At 40.5% G+C, this 21335-nt stretch overlaps 1 protein-coding gene across 1 annotated transcript in view; it reads left to right on the top strand.

Annotated features, from left to right (window-relative positions):
• LOC127618057 (KH domain-containing, RNA-binding, signal transduction-associated protein 2) overlaps positions 1 to 21335 on the top strand; it is a 114539-nt gene that overhangs the window by 30786 nt on the left and 62418 nt on the right. Inside the window, exon 3 of the mRNA XM_052090291.1 lies at positions 15849 to 15965. Within this exon, the coding sequence (XP_051946251.1) occupies positions 15849 to 15965 (117 nt within the window). The remainder of the gene's footprint in view (positions 1 to 15848; positions 15966 to 21335) is intronic.

The raw sequence follows: 21335 nt of genomic DNA, 5'->3' as shown, positions 1-21335 counted from the left end.
CTGACCTCTAGCATCAACAAGGCATTTTCGCCCACAGGACTGCCGCATACTGGATGTTTTTCCCTTTTCACACCATTCTTTGTAAACCCTAGAAATGGTTGTGCGTGAAAATCCCTGTTGGCCCGTCTGGCACCAACAACTATGCCACGCTCAAAATTGCTTAAATCACCTTTCTTTCCCATTCTGACATTCAGTTTGGAGTTCAGGAGATTGTCTTGACCAGGACCACACCCCTAAATGCTTTGAAGCAACTGCCATGTGATTGGTTGATTAGATAATTGCATTAATGAGAAATTGAACAGGTGTTCCTGATAATCCTTTAGGTGAGTGTATATGTATACACTACCGTTCAAAGGTTTAGGGTCACTTATTCATTCTTTATTTATTTATTTAACATTTTAGAATAATAGTAAAGTCATCACAAGTATAGAATAATAGAAATGGAACTATGGGAATTATGTTGTGAATAAAAGAAAATCCAAAATAAATCAAAACTGTGTTATATTTTAGCATCTTCAAAGTGTCCACACTTTGCCTAGATTTTGCATAAATGTACTCTTGGCATTTTCTCAACCAACTCCTTATCAACCTGGGATGCTTTTTAAACAGTATTGAAGGAGTTCCCATCTACATGCTGAGCACTTAGTAGCTCATTTTCTTAATTATTTGCTCCAAGTAATCCATTTCAAAAACATATATATTTTTTTAAAACAAAAATTTACATTTTTTAACTAAATTAATTAATATGTTGGCACAATTCTATTTGTGTCTACAAAACTAATTTCAAACATTTAAGCATATGCCTTCAGATCAAAGGATTTTTAAGATCATGAAAAACATTGCCGGCAAGTGACCCCAAACTTTTGAACGATAGTGTATTTGAAGGAATTTGCAAACTTTGAGTAACAAAACAGGTAATTTTGCAAAATTTCTTTATTAGGAAAGCTTAGGAAAGATGCCAAGAACCTTTCAATCTTGACTGCCACAAAAACAATATTTTCTCATAATCACCTATTTTTTGCCTATTTACAGCTTGCAATCTTCTAAACTAAATTTAAACACCTGGCCAATCTATTACAGACTATTAAAAAATATGTATATTTTAATCATGTTTAAAAGTACACAGTGTTATAAGCAAGCAACTTCTAAATTTTGAGTGTATCTGAAACTGAGACAAAAGTTAGTGGGACCTTCTAGTTTTAGTTTCAGCAATTATTTAAGATTTATAGTTAAAAATGACACCTCACAGATGTAAAATTTAAAACAGTTTTATAAAGGATTACAAAATATGGCCCCATATGTATCGACAGAGGTGTAGGGTAAGCCCAAAAAAATCCAATGACCCTAGAACTGCCCCTGGTTATATATACTGACCTTAAAATTAATTTCCAACTCAATATTAGGAGTGGTGTTGGCATATTGGGCTAAAGCACATAACTGTTAATCAGAAGGTTGCTGGTTCGATCCCCACAGCTACCACCATTGTGTCCTTGACACATAACTGTTAATCAGAAGGTTGCTGGTTCGATCCCCACAGCTACCACCATTGTGTCCTTGATCAAGGCACTTAACTCCAGGTTGCTCTGTAATAAGTGCACTGTAAGTTGCTTTGGATAAAAGCATCTGCAAAATACATAAATGTAAATGATATCTCTCATTTTGGGCATTTTTTCAGCTCGCTTTAAGAGAGCAGTTTTCTTACTGTGTTCCTATTGAAATTTCACATAGCAAATAGCCTTAAGTTACAGCACAGCATGAATCATTATTTGTCACTTGCTGGTTGGTTGAAGATGACATAAGGAGTAGGGCCATTTTTATTCTAGAGAGCATGTGATTGGGCATAAATGTATGTAGTGCAACATGAATCATCAAAACCTTTGGTTTGTTTTCCCTGAAAAAGAAAGACAGTTTTTAAGTGCTTGTATCTGTTAAAGGTTACTTTATTAATCAGTTTTTAGGAGTATATATAGCATATAGATTGCTTCAAAGCTAATAGATCTACTAAAAGCCACAAAATTCCAAGTTTGATTTTATGAGGGTTTTAAAAGCATTGCTCTTTTAGTTAGAAGATCTTCGTTTTTCATGACAAGATATTAATTGCACATCTCTGTTCTGTGCTATATAATGTGATGATGTGTGTATGCTGAACATTCATGAAATGTTCCTTTTATTTCCTCGAAAGTTTTGCATGGCTTTAACTTTTTAGAAATATAAAATTACAAATGGAATGAAATTACATTGGGACTAGCAGTAGGCGCAGTTTAAATTAATTTATTCAGTGAATATTTTGTCGGATATTACAGGCTCCTGCATGCAAGGGTGTCAAGGTTAAGGAAGACCAGGGAAACAAACTTTATTAATTTGCTAATAAATAGATTATAATTGTTTATTTTTTTATTTGTTTTTCTTAGTATCCACAACCCTCCTTGTGAGTGACATAAATGAGAGGCTATAATCTGTGTGTAATGGAGGGAGATTGGCTATATTTACAGTTGACCCTGTCATGATGTTAAAATAATTTTTAGTTCTGCATGGCTATTATGCATCTAGCCAGCTAAAGCACACCACATTAGGTACTTGTTGGCAGTACAGCTACTATATGCAACTATATGTTTTGGATGGTTTACACCAAATGCTGAACCACCGGTTATTTTTATTCTGGCTGGTTTTACCTGTTTTTACTTGTTTTGCAGTACTTCTTCCTTAGATCTTATTACAAGGACCTGCCTATTTATCATTGTGACATTACAAAACCATACAATATTCTTGTTTTTTCCTTAGTGTTATATAGTCCCTGTTGACATAGATAGTCAAGGAAAGTCAAGGGAATATCACACACAGACCAAAAGGAAGGCCAAAAGATGATTAAGTTTACCTGCATTGGCGTCTAGGAAAGTCAAACACAGGGTTGCCATAGAAACCACTGTATTTAAATTAAAGCGATGGATTTAGACAGTCTATCAAAGGGCGTTTCACATCAGATTATTTCTGCAAAACATTTACCCATAGGGTATGATATTCTTTTGATCAACTATAATCATTGGGAAAATTGATTAGTTGGCCAGGCTGAAAGACTAACTAGACAGGTGCCCAAAACTCCCTCTAAAACCAGCAAAGCAGCTAGCCTGACCAGACTAGGTGACCAGCTAAGACCAGCAAACAAGCTAATAGGCTGGTTTATGCTATTTCTACAATATATCAAGCAGGGTTACAAGGTAGCCAAACAACCTTGGTTGGTGGTCTGATTTTTTCAGAGCATTCTAATTAAGACTTAAGGAGGGGGGGGGGGCTCCTTAAGATGGCTGTCCCCCTCCACCTTGAAGGTGTATGTAGCCGCTATATCGGCACATCACAATGCAGTAGATGGTAAGTATTTGGTGAAGCACGACTTGATCGTCAGGTTCCTGAGAGGTTAAACCCCAACAGACCGCACCCTCGTTCCCTCATGGGACCTCTCCGTAGTCCTTTAGGCATACGGGGTGCTCCATTTGAGCCTCTAGAGTCAGCTGAGTTAAAGGCGCTCTCCTTGAAGACTGCCCTCCTGAAGGTGCTCACTTCCATCAAGAGGGTAGGGGACCTGCAGGCATTCTCTGTCAGCAAACTGTGCCTGGAGTTCGGTCTGGGTTACTCTCAAGTCATCCTGAGACCCCGACCGGGCTATGTGCCCAAGGTTCCCATGACTTTGTTCAGGGATCAGGGGATGAACCTGCAAGCACTGCCCCAGGAGGAGGCAGACCCAGCCTTTGCTTTGCTGTGTCTGGTGCGTGCTTTCACATCTACTTTGATCGCATGCAGAGCTTTACAAGGACTCGGTAAGACCATGTGATGTATTCCCACTCTAAAATGTCGAGTGAGTGACAGAAGGGAAATGGCATAGTTACTAACATAACCTCCATTCCCTGATGGAGAGAACGAGACGTTGTGTCCCTCCTGCCACAACACTGAACTACCTGCTGAAATGGCCGGGACCTTGTGGCCGGGATTCAGTGCGAAATCTGAATGAGTGTTTGCAATTTCTGAAAGATTAGAGATGTATGGGGCTCTCAGGAGCAACCCCTAGTGTCACTACATCAACACAATGTCTTGTTCCCTCCATCAGGGAACGGAGGTTACGTTAGTAACCATGATGTTACTCAGGTGTTTACACTTCCATCCTCTTTTAAGATCCATACTTAAAATTATTATTATTAACATTATTCTTATATCCTCATTCCCTACAGTAATATATAGGCTTATAGTAATATATTTCTGTAATAACTGAGCACGCAGAATTACTATACAGTCTCAAGCGTCTATTTTGAAGGAAGCCTAATTATTTTATCAAGCCTTTTATTTTGAATGAAGACAGTGTTGTTTCTGTGTGTTACCAGCAGAGGTGACAGTGGCATTTTGTGCTCCTTCTATACATGGAGAAATTCTCTCAACTTTTCCTTGCTCCACACAACCCCAGGGCCATGGGGTTACTTTAGATTTGTTACACATTTGTTATGGCCACATATATTTTGAGATAGGCAAATGTGCAACTGAGGTAAATGCTTTGCGCTTTAAAATAACCTGGTGAGCGCACGTTAGCACAGCTGTTCTGTATAAAACATACATTATAGGTGAAATTAATTTCATGTGCATTGAGCACAGAATGCCGTATCATTATCCTTGTGTACCTCACACACGAGACTTGTAAATATCTGCAGTGCAGCTGTATTTCAGCATATGCTCAAGAGAAACAGTGATTGGTCAGTAGTGAACTTCTAAAGAGAGCATGATTGGTCAGGTGAGATGAAATCGGACTAGGAGAGAGCTTGTGATTTGGTCTATCATCCGTAGACACAGCCTATAATGAAAATGATCAAGAATTTGCAACTTTACCTGGCTGACACCTTCTATATTCTAGATCACTAATATCACAGACGATTATGCTTAATTAACAGTGAGAGGCAGAAAACGTGATTGTGATTAAAATACAATTAATTGTGCAGCCCTATTGAAAAGGATTTAAATATTGCTCTGTTTCTCACCCAAAGCATTCATTTAATCACTGCTGTTGTATGGATTACTTTTACTACAACTATCTGTGCTTTTTGGAGCTTTACAGTGCTGGTCACCATCCACTTGCATTGCACGGAGATGAGATATCCTTCTAAAATTCTTTGTTTGTGTTCTGCCGAAGAAAGAATGTCATACACATCTGGGATGGCATGAGGGTGATTAAATGATGAGAGAATTTTAATTTTTTGGTGAACTATTCCTTTAAAGATGTTTTAGGCATTCCCCTTTACATTGTGCTAAAGAAAACCCCTTAACTGTCGTAAAATCACTGTAACGCACATCCTGTTGTGGTTTTCTGTTTCAGTATACTGCTAATCATTTACAACATTTAAAGACAGTCAGATATGAGAACATCTGATTTACCACCAACTCGAGACACCTCTAAGGTTTGCCTTTTTAGTTTTGAATACATGACTAATCCATTGAATAGTAACGCCTGTGGTTGCTGTCCCCATAGATTCTGGCTTATCTGTCTCCAGTTATGTGACCTTTACATAGAGGTGTAGGCAAGCTCTGCACACAAAGATAATCCCATTGTTGTCTTGTTAAAGAATTCCCTGGTCCCAGAGGCCGATCAACCTTGTCAAAGGTGTTTAACATAGATAAGCTGCAGAACAGATTCAAAATCGAAAATTAGGGAAGGAAAAGTAAAAAAAAAAAAAAAAGCAAGGATGTTTTGTCTTCATAATGAATTGGAAGCCTGCTGAGGCCCTGTTATTTGTTTTGTGAAGGTTATTTATATAACTGTAAATACAGGCTAAGATAAAATGGGTTTCTCGTGGTGCACAGTGGTTGGTTCAAGATTTGGAGAGACGAAACGTCTCTTTGGAGCCTATGGGAATATGGCTTCTCCCCTAATCGGTTTAGATGGCTTATCCCAGTATGTTTCAAACTGACCAACACCCCACAGGATAATACTTGCTAAGCAGCCAATGGAGAGGCATTCATTTTTTGATGTTGGTGCCATAGTCTTTAGCATACAAATCTTTATGCTCTTGGCAAACTTGTAAATATGACTTTCTGTTTTTTTTTTACCTTTTCAGGGCGACTGTTTGTTTTTAAGAGCCGACGCCAAAGTAACATGGGAAATGTAGGCTGCGGAAGGGGGTGGAGGTTTTTGTATGGATAACAGTCTTGTAACCTGACAGCCAACCAACTCTGAGATGGTCTTAATGTGCTGTTTGTTTACTCCCGCATCTGTGCAGTCAGCCACATAGTGTCAGAGCTCAATATTGGTTCTGTAATGCAAAGAATCCATCATAAAATTTCCTCAGGCTCAGAATGCAAGGCTGTTACCTTTAATAGAGCTGCACTAAACAGAACTGTTTGGTACATTCATGGTAAGATTTGTATCTTACACATTTGTTATGCATTCACTTTATGCACACCTATGTTGATTTATGATTTCTGACAGGTATTTACGTGCCAGATGTGCATGATAAAAACTCAAAGTTCAGTATGTACTGTATACAGTAAAGTAAATGGTTCTGTTTACACCTGGTATTAAGATGTCTCTCGGGTGATCTGATCACATGTGGTCAGGCAAGAAAAATGTCTGTTTACACCTGGTCACTAAATGGGTCTCCTGTGACCACTTGTGTTCAGACTTCGAGGGGAGGGTCTCTGATTTCATGAGGACATATATCAATCACTAGGTCCGTATATTACTGCATGACATTAAAGCGCAACAAAGTCAGAAAATACAAAGAAAGTGCAAAACAAAAACATGCAGTTGCATGATTAAGCACAAACAACACTTTGTCCTCTAAATCTCTGTTATTTTAGTGGATTACCTGTATTAAAGGAGCTTCAGAAGTTCATACTTCTCATCTGTGTCCCTGCATGTTGATATCAGACACACTGGAGAAGATCCTTTAAGTTCTCATGCTTGTGTATGTATCGGACAGTTATTTGCTTTTAAAGCAGCATGTAACCGGCAAAGTTTAAAAACTTATTTTAGCGCAGCGGCTGATTGACAGATGAGGGGTGGCGGTTTACTGCTGTCTGGGACACACACAGGACAGAGCATTTACACCTTAAAAGACTGTGTAACAATTAGTCTGACTAGCTAAAGAACCCATAGAAAGCCTGTTGCATAAAAAAAGCTCACAGTTGTCTTTAGTAAGACAGTCTATATGCCATTGCATTGTGGCAATAGTAAGACACTGAACAGCTTAAATAAAATGGCCAACAGTGGATGCTCAACACAGTTTTCCTTTGCTGGAAAATATTTAGAAGAATTAGAAGAATTCAATGCTTCAATGAACAAATTAGTGATTTAAAATTTTACTACAAACGTAGAAGTAAAATCTTCAAAGTCTCAACTCAAGCCATTCTATCCTTCACGTGAAGCCCCTACAAGTTCAGCTGACTGTTGATATGGGTCTGCAGTCTTACATTTTTGTCTTAAATTAGCCTTTATGCAATTGACTGAAAAAGTTAAGACCAAAATATTAGACAACTAACTTTTAAGATTAGTCTAAAACAGTTTTATGCAACCAGACCCTGATCTCAAAACGTTTTAGACCCATTTAGACCTGTATTTAGCAGCAACCACAATGCATAACACATCTTAATGTGTTACACCTACCAGGTGTAAATTGGATCTATCTGTCTTTTGCACAATTTGCTTTCATTTACACAAATAACAGATATATACATAATCTACTATGCTTTGCCCCTGGCACATTAATATGCATCTGAAATAATGTACAATCACAGGTGTGAGTATATCAGATATAGTACAGTGGCCTTGAATGTGGCCTCATCCATGTCAGAGCAGGAACTAGTGACAAAATGACATTTAATGACATTTGTTGGCTGATCTCACTGTGAATTTGGTAGGTTTAGATTTCTTGAGCTAAAGGTCTGCACTTAATGAAATTGACAAGTATCAAAGCTCTCTCTCTCTCTCTCTCTCTTGGTTAGCTACTCATTAGCCTCCACTAACACCGAACTGGCACTTTGTCTTTCTCTTCTATTTAATACCAAAGCTCCCTGCCACTGTTTAAACCATTCACCGCCAATGTCTGTGTCCACTGACTGTGGCCAAGGCATCTCTCCTGGCTATTATTACTTCTCTTCCAGTCATAGTCCCTTGCAATAATCCTGCTATCAGCCAGTGCTAGGCCTTGCTAGCAGCACAGCTGGCTAAACTGGCAGCTCTGCTGATCTTATCTGGTTCCACAGCTTATGGCAAAGGGGGCAATGTTTCAACCCCCAACTCAAACAAAATAACTGCTACTAATGGTAATGTTAAATGTTCTCCTTGCCAACTTTGATTGGCAGCACATTTGCTGTGAAGCCAGAAGAGTTTAATGCCATTTTTGCTGAAACAGCCTTGAGGATATTTAGATGTTTTTGGCCCTAGACATCAAAGTAATTTAAAGTGTAAGATGCCAGCATTTGTTGTGTTTTGACATCCCTGCAGGCTTCTTAAGTAACTTAAACAGCAAGCCTCCCTTGGTCAGCTAGCTTCATTGGACAGACCATGCTGGTTGTCCAGCTTTAAAAAAAATAATAATAATAATAATAATTCTGGTGAACACCACATCTATGCTGGTCCACTAACTAGCAGATGTCAACTTGGACCAGCATGGAAATTCATGCTGATCTGAGGTGGTATTTACAACAGGGTTGTGCTTCAGCTTAATGTCATCATGACTCTTAGCAAAAACCTTGACCTTGATTTACAAAGGATTAAGTAATGATGTATCCAACTCAATATCATTTTCATTCATCATAAATTGGCAGCAATATGGTTGTTTTTAATAGCATTATGAGATGCACAAAATCAGCGTAGTACTGTTAAATAAAAATAAAAAAGTCAAAGTCTTATATACATAAATATTGAGGACAGATTTGCGTCATATTAGTTGGAATTGTGTCACCAAGAAAAATGCTCTAGGACAGCATGTGACGAGGAGGATGGTGGGGCCGGGCCGTGAGTGCGCATACCAGGCCCCCAATCAGGCTAGGAGGAGAAGGACAAAGCCAAGCCAGATGCAGCAGTTTGTGTGTTTTTGTTTAAGTTTTCATTAAAATATTACTTTGATACTTCTTCCAGTTCCCACCTCCTCCTTGCCCATTTTAAACCTTGTTACACAGCACTCTTAATGGACCACAGAATGAAATTCAGAATGATGTATACAATGCCTTGCAAAGTATTAGACAGATTTTTAACTCTCAAGACTCTTTCTGAGAAAGTGTAAATTATGCTAGCCTCAAGGTAATATGACATGAGTTTGCTTAGAAGAAGAGATTTGTCTTTATTGATTCTTTTTTTCTGTAGCTGTTGTTATTTCCAATAGGTAAGCTGAAAACATTATCTGGAAACGGATGTTTCTTAAGCTCATTTGGCCCTGTGAACTTTTAGAAAAAAAAAAAAACACATAAAAATGCACCTTTAACTCTCACTAGATTATTTTATTATTTTATATTTATAACATTGTCCTACAGTTGACATAAGTGTACATGCATCACAGAAAAATTCCATAATTTTTAGCCTTTTTCTTTTCTGAAAGTCTTAATCAATTCCACCATAGTGTCATTTCTATCAAAAGAATTATCTATCAAAAATCTCCAATTTTGGTATTGTGTTTAATAGCATACAGGGGTGGAAATGAGTGGGGATGGGAGTAAATTGGATGCTTCCTTTATCTTGCTAAAGCTATTTTCATAGCTTTTTATGTACATCAATACAATTAAATAATATTAAATCTTTTTTATAAATTGATATAAATAATTTTCACAGTAAAGTTAGAGAAACAAATAATTCACTCTTTGATAAGATTATAGTTGTTTTAAAAATATAATAATATTTTTGTTTTGGCTTTTCATAATTTAAGATTGAAAGTCTGGGTCTTAAGAGTAAAGAGTGGTTCTCATGGGTAAAACAAAAAAAATATAATGTATAATACATGAAATGCATTTGATGAGTAGCTAAATCAAATTAAATAAAGCATTGTAAACGTTCCCAAGACCATTTTAAATAACCTACAAAAAAGAAAAAACAAAACAAAAAGGGAGAAAGACTGTCTCTATATCTCTGGTTTCATCCAGCAATATTACAGCATTTAATAGTGGTGGGAATTTTGATTTATCACAGTCTTGTGAATCCGTTGACCAAAAGGATTTGTCCTGCAGATTACACCTTGACGCTAGCAAGTGGTGACAAATGAACGTCTTTTATTTGTCAAGTGAGCCATCCAATCATTGATTCAACTGATTGTTTAAAAAACAGTAAGTTCACGACCGTAACGCTGGAAGTGAATGAGAAGGATTAGTTTACACTGCTAGGGGAAAAAGATATTGTGGAAAATGAACAGTAGGCTGACAAAAAAAATTGATTCACATCTACAGTGTGTTGTTTGTTTTCCAGCACTTGCAAATGGCAGGTCTAAAACCTGTTAAAGTAAAACAAAAATCAAATACTCAACGTTCAAAGATAAGTTGGTTGTAAAGAGTCAGGGTTGACAAACAAGTAAAACTAACAATGACCAGCCAAACCACAGTGCGAAGCCATTTTTCCATACTAACTCGAATCAAAATCAAGTACCGTTTAGGTTTATTGAGACTGGAGGATGATGTTGTACCTGTGATTGAACCACGGATTGCCGTGATTCACTCGCAGAAACAGACTCAAGTTTAACCTTTAAAAGTAATATGTAAGCAAAGGTCTGCATACACTATACATAACCTTACTTATATTATTTAAATAGTACTGTATGTCATTGGTGTTGGCACATATTCCCTTCTTGTAAGCTCAAATTAGATGAACGGAAAGGGACACATCCTGTAAGGTTGAAAAATCTTACTCTATATGATGATGCTAAAATGTGTTTGGAGATTGTGCTAATATGGTGGTGATCAAGAGCTCAGTGGTCTAAGTGACTTGAATAGCTTCTACTTAGATTTTGAAAGGGAAATCAATGGAATGCACATCAGAGAGTGTCTAGCATAGGTCAAGGTCCCTGTCAAAGGGACTCAAGTGTGAAAAGTAATTTGTTTAGCCAGCCACACACACTCTGAACCCACTATGGGGTCCAAAAATATTAATTGAACAGTGAATAGCCATCCAAGCTTCTTTAGTTATCAGTAAACACTGCTGTGCTAGTGCGTACTTTCCCATTCTTATTGAAGTTTTCTCAGACATTGGAAGTACCAACTATTGCAGATGCTGGAAGTCTGGGGATCTAGGGATGAATTCAGTAAACAGTTGAACCACTTTTGAATGCAGGAATCAGTGACCCCCTACATGCACTTAAAATGAATTATTCCTGGGTTTTTACAGAAAGTAGAAATAGGTGTGCTCAAGTTCATTGGGGGAATCCCCGAGTTGGATGTAAGAGGGAAACCCCACTATTGCACAATTCCGCTGCAGATAGAAATAGAAAGTTAATAAAACAAGCACAGCAACAACTCTGATTCCAGGATATCTGGATATAAAGCAAGGCAACAGCGAATAAAATTATTCCTCGGATGTCATGTTTGTTATTTACACAAGTGTTGCATTGGAAATATATTGCTGTGGAGAAAGCTGCTTACTGTCCGTGCTGCATGTATAAGGGAGTAAAGGGAAAGCCGATAGCACAGTACATGTTACTGTAAACGCATATTCCAAATTTAAGCAGATTCATCACAATATACTTCTTTCCGTTGTCCATGTAAAAGAGTGCAGTATTATTATTGTCAACTAAATAAAAACATTTCATGTCTCAAACTAAACTATAAATAAAATAAAATTAAAACGACTTGTTTTATTTTTATAGACAATAATTTACATTTACGCATTTGGCAGACGCTTTTATCCAAAGCTACTTAAAGTGCACTTATTACAGGGACAATCCCCCTGGAGCAACCTGGAGTTAAGTGCCTTGCTCAAGGACAACCATTGTGTTGTCTGTGGCTGTGGGGATCGAACCAGCATCCTTCTGATTACCAGTTATGTGCTTTAGACCACTACACCACCACCACTCCACATTTTAAACACTTGATTGAAAACACTCTTTATTGAAAATAAAAAACACACAAACTAAAATTGTACTTATACTAACAGTCATGAAGCAAAGATCAATTCAAAACTAAGCTAAAATTAAAGTACAAATTGAAAATAAAATAGAAATAAAAACTAAAATAAAAATGAAATACTATAATAGCCATGGTTTCTGAGCAAAAACTTGCGTCGTATTCACTAACCAAGTACTTTTATAATTTTTAACATCCACCAGGGGCCTAGATCACGGTAGTAGAGTGATGTACATTTCCAGTAAAGTATGACAGATCACAGTAACCTGCCACATCTTTCACAACCTATCTGTCAAAGTAAGCCTGCAAGATGAGATATTACGACATGCAAATTGCTTTCAGCATAGATTTTTTTTGGCTGTGTTGTGCCATTCCTTGATTTGCATAATACCTTTAGAGAATTGGGTGCTAAAACAATGCAGACTGCATGTGTAAATAGAGTAAACAGCTCTTTCAGTGGCCACAATTCATTCTTAGTGAATCCTCCCTAGCTTCCATCACACAAACTATGTGCACCAAGAAGTTGCATGTGCTCAAAATAAGCCAATGCAGCTTGACACTTATGCTTCAGGCTGTCAGGTTTATCACCCCTAACCCATCAAGGCTGCATAATGTCCATCATTCTGTGGTCTGCCTCAGCCAGGGACAGCTTGCATCACTTCAAACTTCATCCAGCACTGAACTGTGCCCCCTAATATAGCCTAAATTGCCCACCGTGGAGTAAGAGAGTGGCTCCAGACATTCATTAGCTTAATGAAAACAGGCCACTCCACTGCAGTCACCCATCAAGCATCTTCACACTGTAGCTGAGGCAACCATCTGCTGCGAGGCACCCAGCCAGCTGTCATACACACCCTGTTGGAGGGGAGGCAAACAGCACACCTCCAGCTCACCCGATCAGGGAGAAATGGTCATGATGCTTTGGCGCAGTACTGCAGTGTAAATATACTGGTCTGACCACGCCTCTCCCTTCTTTTGCTTTGTGGATCTGGCCAAATTTGTTGACAGTTCTTCTGTGTTCCATGAGCTACAGTTTCCTACAGCTGCACCCACAGCCTGGCTAGGAGGAGCATGTGTTTAGGAGTTTCCAGCCATGTGCCAGGCAGGGTATGTCAATATATTTTATAGCCAACTGTTTCATTCTGGCCACAACACATCAGCTAACCTTTGCAAACATTTGAAGGGCAAACTCTTTACTTAGTAATGTTTGGCTCACTGGGCTGGAAACTAACAACAGACTATAGTAAACAGCCATATCTCTAGGCCACCCAGTAAAATAATTATTTAAATAATTCTTAACCTGGCTGGTTTTAAAGGGGTTTTGGGCACTTTTCAGCTGGTCATGCTGAACCAGCTGAGCACCAGCTCGGCCAGGCTGGAAGACCAGCTTAAACAAACTAAGACCAGCAAGCCAGCTTAGGCTGGTTTATTTTTTTCCTCCAGGCCTCATACATATTTCAAATATTGGGAGTGACAACTACATTTAAATGCTGTGAATTCACTGAATAGTTTTTTCTGTGTGTATGGAATACAGGAGTCACTCTTGAAATAATGATGACTGATATAGTGATAACCCTGGTAATGTTTTGGTCTCGCTGCTTTAAACAAGAAACTGATGACAACAATTTAAGACATTGTGATTAGGAGCAGGGCATGGCTGGGCCGTGATGATGCACGGCCGGCGCTGAAACAGCTGATCCGTAGGAGATTGAGATAAAGGGGAGCCGGAGGCACCAGTTTGAGGGAGAGGGAGACACACACTACTGTGTTGTGTGTGTGTCTATGTGTCTTATGGTTTATGTTTGTTTTATGTTGAGCTTTGCATTAAAACTCTATGTTGACTGTTCAGCCAGTTCCCTCCTCCTCCTTGCCCATCCTTTACCTGTCCAGTATAGAATTCATTTTAAAATTCTAGTTCTTACTAGTTCTAGTTCTTTAGAGCCTTGCATGGCCAAGTCCCTACCTACATCACTGACCTGATACAGCCGCACACTCCTACCCGGAGTCTCAGGTCTTTAGATCAGATGTTATTAGTTGTTCCCCGTACTCATTTTAAAACTAGAGGGGACCATTTATTCCAGGCAGTCGCCCCCAGGCTGTGGAATGCTTTGCCTCTTGTTTTACGTTGCGCGAACTCAGTTGATTCTTTTAAAAAACAACTGAAGACTTTGCTCTTCAAGCAGGCTTTTGATTAATCAAGTTTTTTTTTTATTGTGGTTGTTTGTAGTGTTTGTTGTTTGTATTTTGGGGAATGTATTTAAATTGTTCTTGTATTACATTTTACTGTGAAGCACTTTGTGATGTTTATCTGTGAAAAGTGCTATATAAATAAATTTTACTTACTTTTACTTACTTACACCCATCTAACATGCACCTTTTTGAGCAAAGTAATACTAGTCTACTATTATTAATGTTCGCCGATTTTTAGTAAACTACCTTCAATAGAGGTACCGCATTTTGTTAAATATGTGTTAAGCTGTTGATTTTTAACAGCGTGTTCTCTCTCTGGACCTTGTTGAAAAAATGATGGTAAAAAGAAACTGACTGTTGTCAGAATCTGCTAGCAAGTTTATGCAGTAAACCTCTTAGGGAGGCACCATCTTACCCTATGGGGGCACCAAAAGTTCTAGCGGCTGCCCTTCCTCACACTTTACCCGATAGCATTCACAGAACACAAAGAATTTCTTTTAGCAAACTGAATGTGTATAGCATGGGATTAAGTACTCAGAGCACTCAGGGACAACTGTATTTAACTGCATGGTGAACATGACCTACAATTACATCAGACTGTATGAATCAGTTCCACAGAGAACGCTTAACCTTTGTTTCTGTTGTGTTGTCCTCAGAAAAGATTCTCAAAAACATGTAAAATCTAAAGATAATTTGCAGGGGATGCTGGAAAAGGGGATTGTGGTAACACATCAGAGAAATTGATTAACACTGAAGATGAGCAGACAGTGAAGAAGTGAAATAGTTATAAAGGGAATTTGATGCATAATTTTATACAAGGATGCTTTTCTTAAAAATACAGCATTTATTTACTATTTAAGATCTGTAGTCAGCATGGCCTGGTCATTAGAAAATCTTCAGCAGGCCAAATTTGATTGCTTACACTACAATACACAGGAATGCCTTAAAAGTATAGCATCGTACTCAGCAAAGGATGCACAGACGTGAGTAAAAAAAACAGAGAGAAGGTGGGAAAAATGGTGAGTGCCAAGTGTTCTCATTGACCGCTCATCTGCTGTGCATCCGAAATGTTAGTTGCTGCCCCAAGGCAATTGGATAGCTCATCATCTGGGCAGTTTTACTTGAATTGGCATTGGAAACTAAGTCATTATGTTTCACCTCATGTAAGCATGAACTTTTGGATCATTTTGAAAATCCCTTTTTAGTATTTGGTACATGTTATAATAACTGTGAAAGCAGCAGAGCCCAACCACTGACCCCAAACATTGATTAGGCACATGAGTGACTACAGTACCCTCCAGAAACAGGTGTGCACTCTCACATAGAAGGGTTTTTGACCGATTCTGACAAACTTCACAAAAGCCTGTGAAAACTACAAAATATGCTGGATTGAGAGTGGATACAGGTTACATTTTGAACCGGACAAATCATTTGTCATTTTTTAGCTGTAAATGGTTTTGTGCATGATGAGAAAAACAAACGTATTTCAAATGTATTTTATTGACTGCGAGATAACTGAGGCAACCGTCTTGGAAGCAGGCAGTGTGAGAGACCAACCGTATTGCCTTCTCTCTCTTCTATTATAGTTTAATTTTGTTGGGAAGCTGCTGGGACCCAGGGGCAATTCCATGAAAAGATTACAAGAAGAAACCGGAGCAAAGATGTCCATCCTTGGCAAGGGTTCAATGAGAGATAAAGGCAAGGTGAGATGCCAACAACTGTCTCTTTTTGTCCTCTTGTGTACTGTATAAATTAAATTAATATGTTTCATGTCGGTAACTATTGTTTTTATTGATATTGATTTGATTTTAAACATAAATGCCATAACTTAAACTGCTTATATTACTAAAATAACTGAAAATGACTCCTAATGAAGAAAATAAAAATCCTCCCTTGCTAGACTGATAACACTTAAAAAGGTTTGTATACATTTACATTGGATAATGCAGTACTTGTACTGAATGAAAAATATGTTGTTGTTTTTTTTTTTATTTCTGCATGTACATTTTTAATATTGAACGTTGCATGTCAAGTTTTGCTAGTTTCAAGTTTCAGGTTGATTCAGTGATAATATTTCAATATAAATAATATTTTTGACCAGAATCAGACTAATTAATATATATTTTAGCACATGAATGATTGCTGATTGTTTGTTCATCGTACCTAATGCATTATTCAATGTAATGTATAGAACCTCATTGTAAAGTGTTATCATGTTGTCTATTGAGAGAGTATAATGCACATGCTGTGCATTCTGCATTTATTCCCAAGCACAGTCATTTATTCATCCTGACCCACAATCCCTTAAACCTTTCATTTGTGTGAGTCTAACACAGCATCAGCAGTGGCTGACAGAGCAAAGTGTAAGATGATGCTGGGACTGAAGATCATTGCCTGCAATAAATGCATATAGATGGAGAAGGAGCTGCTATTTTTAGCATTTGCTGCTGTTGTACATATTCTTGAAAAGATAAACAAAATCACAAATAGGTACCACATCTGACCTATGAATTAGAAGCTTATAAATTGGACTGGTAGAATAACTGAGATACATTTGCATGATAGAGCAGTTTACTGATTTCATTGTCAATGTTGATCCCCCTGTGAGTGGGTAAATGGCTTAACATCAGCTAAACAAACTGTGTAATTTGTCAAAAAAAAAAAAAAAAAGATAGCATCTAAATGCTGAAAACACAACATCAGTAGCTGCAGCTACCAGCTCCCCAGACTTCATAATAGATACAGTATGCTAAAAAAATGTGTCAGTGGATCTTTTTAAACATGTTTTTTAATCATTTGGATTAATGGCAGTGAATATAATGTTTAGAAATGCAGTTTTGTGATTTGATCCAAACAGTTGCCCTAAGAGACATGCTGGTCATTTACTCAGTCATTCCAAATGTGATATTTCTTAGTTTGCTGCTCCTGTCATCTCGTAATACGCCATCCTAGATTTCCCAATTCAGTAAAGTGTTAATTTTAAAATGTTAGTTATTTTTTGTAGCATATGACACTTTCACAATTGTATTTATGTTATAACAAAGATCCTAATTCATTTACAACTGGATTTGTGTCAATACTAGAATAGAATAGAATAGAATAGAATGGGATAATAAGACATGAGAGGCCATGCGTTACAGATGTTGTGTCGAATGAAGTGACACTAGGGGTCTATCTTGAAGGCCTCTGTTACCTCTGAACTTGAGAAAAGGCCAATGAGAAATTGGCAGACAGAATTTGGATGTCCCTCCCCCGGACATACGGGTATAAAAGGAGGGAATTGTGCATCTGTTTAGTCTAGTTAAATTTTTTCTCCATTTGGGTGGATGGTAGTGGCGAGAATGACTCGGTTACTGACGTAACCTCGGTTCCCTGAGAGGAGGGAACGACTATTGCGTAAGCTGCCGTGTCTGTGCTTGGTCAGTTCGCTTCAGTCGATTGAACCTAAAAGAACTGGCGTGATGGGACGCTCATTATATAGCCCTCATATGCTAATTTCAGCAGGCTCTGAGCGCGCGAATGCGGGACGCGCCCTCATTGGTCGCGCGTTCTAAGTCGCCCCGTCACTGGTTCGAGCAGTTGCCGCAGCACAGCCAATGACCGAGCTGCCTCGCTCATCACTGTCTGCTGTGCGGCTGCAATGCGTTTTACATAAAGACTTCAATATTTCTCGAGAAACGGAGTTTTCCCATAGCGTAAGCTACTTACGCAATAGTCGTTCCCTCCTCTCAGGGAACCGAGGTTACGTCAGTAACCGAGTCGTTCCCTATCGAGAGGTCTCTCCTATTGCGTAAGTAGCTTACGCTATGGGAACACCATGTAAAATGCCGTGCGTGCTGACTTCGCTCTATAAAGCCAGAGGCAGGTGCCTGAGCCTTAAAGCAAAGTGATATTCTACGAGCCGGCCAGCGGCGAGCTATATAGTGGAGTATGACAGGGCGCCCTTGCCTTCAAGGTGGGGCGCTCCTTGTACAAACACAAGCACATATCTCATGTACTGAGCTTTTGTGTACTGGTACGCATAATAAACCCTCTAAGTCGGTCAGAGACGGACCTTATAAGGGAGGAGATGATGCCCAGCATATACATACTCCAGTTCATTCCACAGTCAGACTGATAGAATGTTGGAATGCAGTGAGGGGATCTGTAGGTTATAAAACCTGATAAATGTCGAAGGCGAGGCCCAGCCTGCCGCTGCACAAATATCTTCAATGGGTATCCCACTCGACCATGCCCACGAGGAGGCCATGCTCCTCGTAGAGTGAGCTCTGACGCCTAAGGGGCATTGAAGGCCCTTGGCTCCATAAGCTAGCGCTATAGCATCCACTATACAGCGCGATATTCGTTGCTTACGAAGCATACGAATAATTGTTCCGTCTGTCTGAACAGGGCAGAACGTTCCAAATATACTCTGAGCGCCCTGACCAGGCAGAGTAAATTTGCATCACCTTCGTCTGCTGAGGACGATAGCGCTGCCAGAGATATCACCTGTGCTCTGAAGGGTGTAGAGAGCACCTTAGGAATATACCCGTGCTTTGGCCTAAGGACAACTCTGCAGTCGTTAGGTCCAAATTCCAGGCAAGCAGCGCTTGATGACAGCGCGTGCAGGTCGCCCACTCTTTTAACTGAAGCGAGTGCCAGCAAGAGCGTGGTTTTGAGCGAGAGCTGCTTGAGGTGCACGGTTTGGAGAGGTTCGAACGGGGCACCTTTGAGTGCGTCCAGGACCGTGGCCAGGTCCCAGATCGGCACTGAAGGTGGGCGAGGAGGGTTCATCCTCCTAGCGCCTCTTAGGAAACGAACGATCAGATCGTTTTTTCCTAATGAATGTCCTTTATCAGGATTGTGTGACGCCGCTATGGCAGCCACATAGACTTTGAGCGTGGAGGGTGTGCGGCCCGCCTCCAGCAGCTCCTGCAAAAGGCGAGTACACTTGGTATCTCGCACGTTTTGGGGTTCAAGCTCTTGGTATCACACCAGTCACTGAACACTTTCCACTTTTGGGCATACAAGCGCCTCGTAGAGGGGGCTCGCGCCTCAGTAATGGTTTTCAGAACTCCACTGGGGAGGTTCTCGGGAACCCGTTGAGGGGCCATGCATGGAGGGCCCACAGATCGGGGCGGGGATGAAGAATCATCCCGCTGGCCTGTCCGAGGAGGTCTTGCCTCAGCGGAATCGGCCATGGGGCAGATTGCATCATCTGTACCAGCTCTGGAAACCACGTCTGGTTTTTCCAGAGTGGGGCTACCAGGAGCACTGCACATTTCACCTCCCTGATCAGACTGATGACTTGAGGCAGCATCGCGATCGGGGGAAAAGCATACAAGGGGCGGCTCGGCCAAACTTGGGCGAGCGCGTCCGTGCTTTTTGAGAAGAAGAGAGGGCAGTGCGCGTTTTCCTTGGAGGCGAAGAGGTCGACCTCTGCCTCGCCAAAGGTTCGCCATAACCACTGAACCGTCAGAGGGTGGAGAGACCATTCTCCTGGGAGAACTTTGTCTCTGGATAGCATGTCCGCTCCTTGGTTCAGGACGCCTGGCACGTGTGCTGCCCTTAGCGAGCGCAGGTGGTGTTGTGACCATAGGATGAGCTCCCTGGCCATAGAGTGCAGGGAGCTCGACCTGAGTCCACCTTGGCGATTTATATATGAAACTACCGTCATGTTGTCCGTTCGGACCAGGACGTGTTCGTTTTGCAGGTACGGAAGCAGGGCTCTGAGAGCCAAGGCGACCGCTTTCATTTCCAGACAGTTTATGTGTAGGCGCTTCTCCGGGTTTGACCAAAAGCCGGAAACAGGCCTGCCCTCGTAAAGGGCCCCCCATCCTATTTTGGAGGCATCTGTCGTGATCATTTTCCTCCGCGTATTCACGCCCAGACTCACGCCGGTTTGATACCAGTTTATGGCTTTCCAGGGCGTCAGGGCTTTTATACAGCCGTGATTCGCTCTGATCAAAAAGTGGCCCGAGCGCCACGCGTGAGTGGGGACACGGCTCTTGAGCCAGCGCTGGAGAGGACACATGTGCAACAATCCTAGCTGGAGTACAGCTGATGCCGAGGCCATGAGACCGAGCATTCTCTGAAATCGTTTGACGGGGGCGTGCGCGCCCGTTCTGAACGATGTTGCAAGGCGTCGAATAGAGAGCGCGTGCTCTGATGAGAGGCGCGCTGTCATCTGCACTGAGTCTAGCACTATTCCCAGAAAAGAAATATTCTGGCTGGGGGATAGCACGCTCTTTGCAAAATTTATTCTCAGACCCAGGCATTGTAAATGGCTGATAGTCCAAGATCTGTGTGTCATTAACTGAACCTCTGATTGTGCTATGATTAGCCAATCGTCGAGGTAATTCAGTATCCGCACTCCCCGCTGTCTCAGGGGGGAAAGTGCCGCGTCCATACATTTCGTGAATGTACGGGGGGCCAATGATAGGCCGAATGGTAGTACTGTGTACTGGTATGACTGTCCCTCGAAAGCGAATCTCAGAAAGGGCCTGTGGTGAGGCGCTATCGGGATGTGAAAGTAAGCGTCTTTCAAATCCACTGATAGAAACCAATCCCCGGGGCGAACTTGCGCGAGGATATGTTTGGTTGTTAACATTCTGAACGAGCGAATCATTAACGCTTTGTTCAGATGTCTGAGATCCAGGATGGGGCGAAGGCCACCCTCCTTTTTCGGGACGAGAAAATAACGGCTGTAAAAACCCGCCTCGCTCAAAGAGGGAGGAACAGTTTCTATAGCGCCCTTCTCTATCAGTTTGAGCACCTCGGTGCGTAGAACATGTGACACATCTTTCCTCACTTTCGTCTCGACCACCGCTGAAAAGCGGGGTGGTCTGTGAGCGAATTGAAGTGAGTATCCGTGTTTTATTATGTTCAAAACCCATTTCGGCATGTCGGGGATTTTTTTCCCAGGCTTCTGCTCGCACAGATATGGGCTGAATGCCGGCTGGGGGCGTGTCGCAGTGACTGGGCCCCGCCGGCATATCGCTTTGTGCTAACACAGAATCTACGGCTCTCAGAGGCGCAGGTGCGCGCTGAGCAGCCGTATTGAGTGCCGAGTGCAGAGGTGCGTGTGAGAGTAC

This window comes from Xyrauchen texanus, chromosome 24 (assembly GCF_025860055.1).
Source record: "Xyrauchen texanus isolate HMW12.3.18 chromosome 24, RBS_HiC_50CHRs, whole genome shotgun sequence".
NCBI classification, from domain to species: domain Eukaryota; kingdom Metazoa; phylum Chordata; class Actinopteri; order Cypriniformes; family Catostomidae; genus Xyrauchen; species Xyrauchen texanus.
The sequence above is the reverse complement of the archived record's forward strand: the minus strand, read 5'-3'. Positions and strand labels throughout refer to the sequence as shown.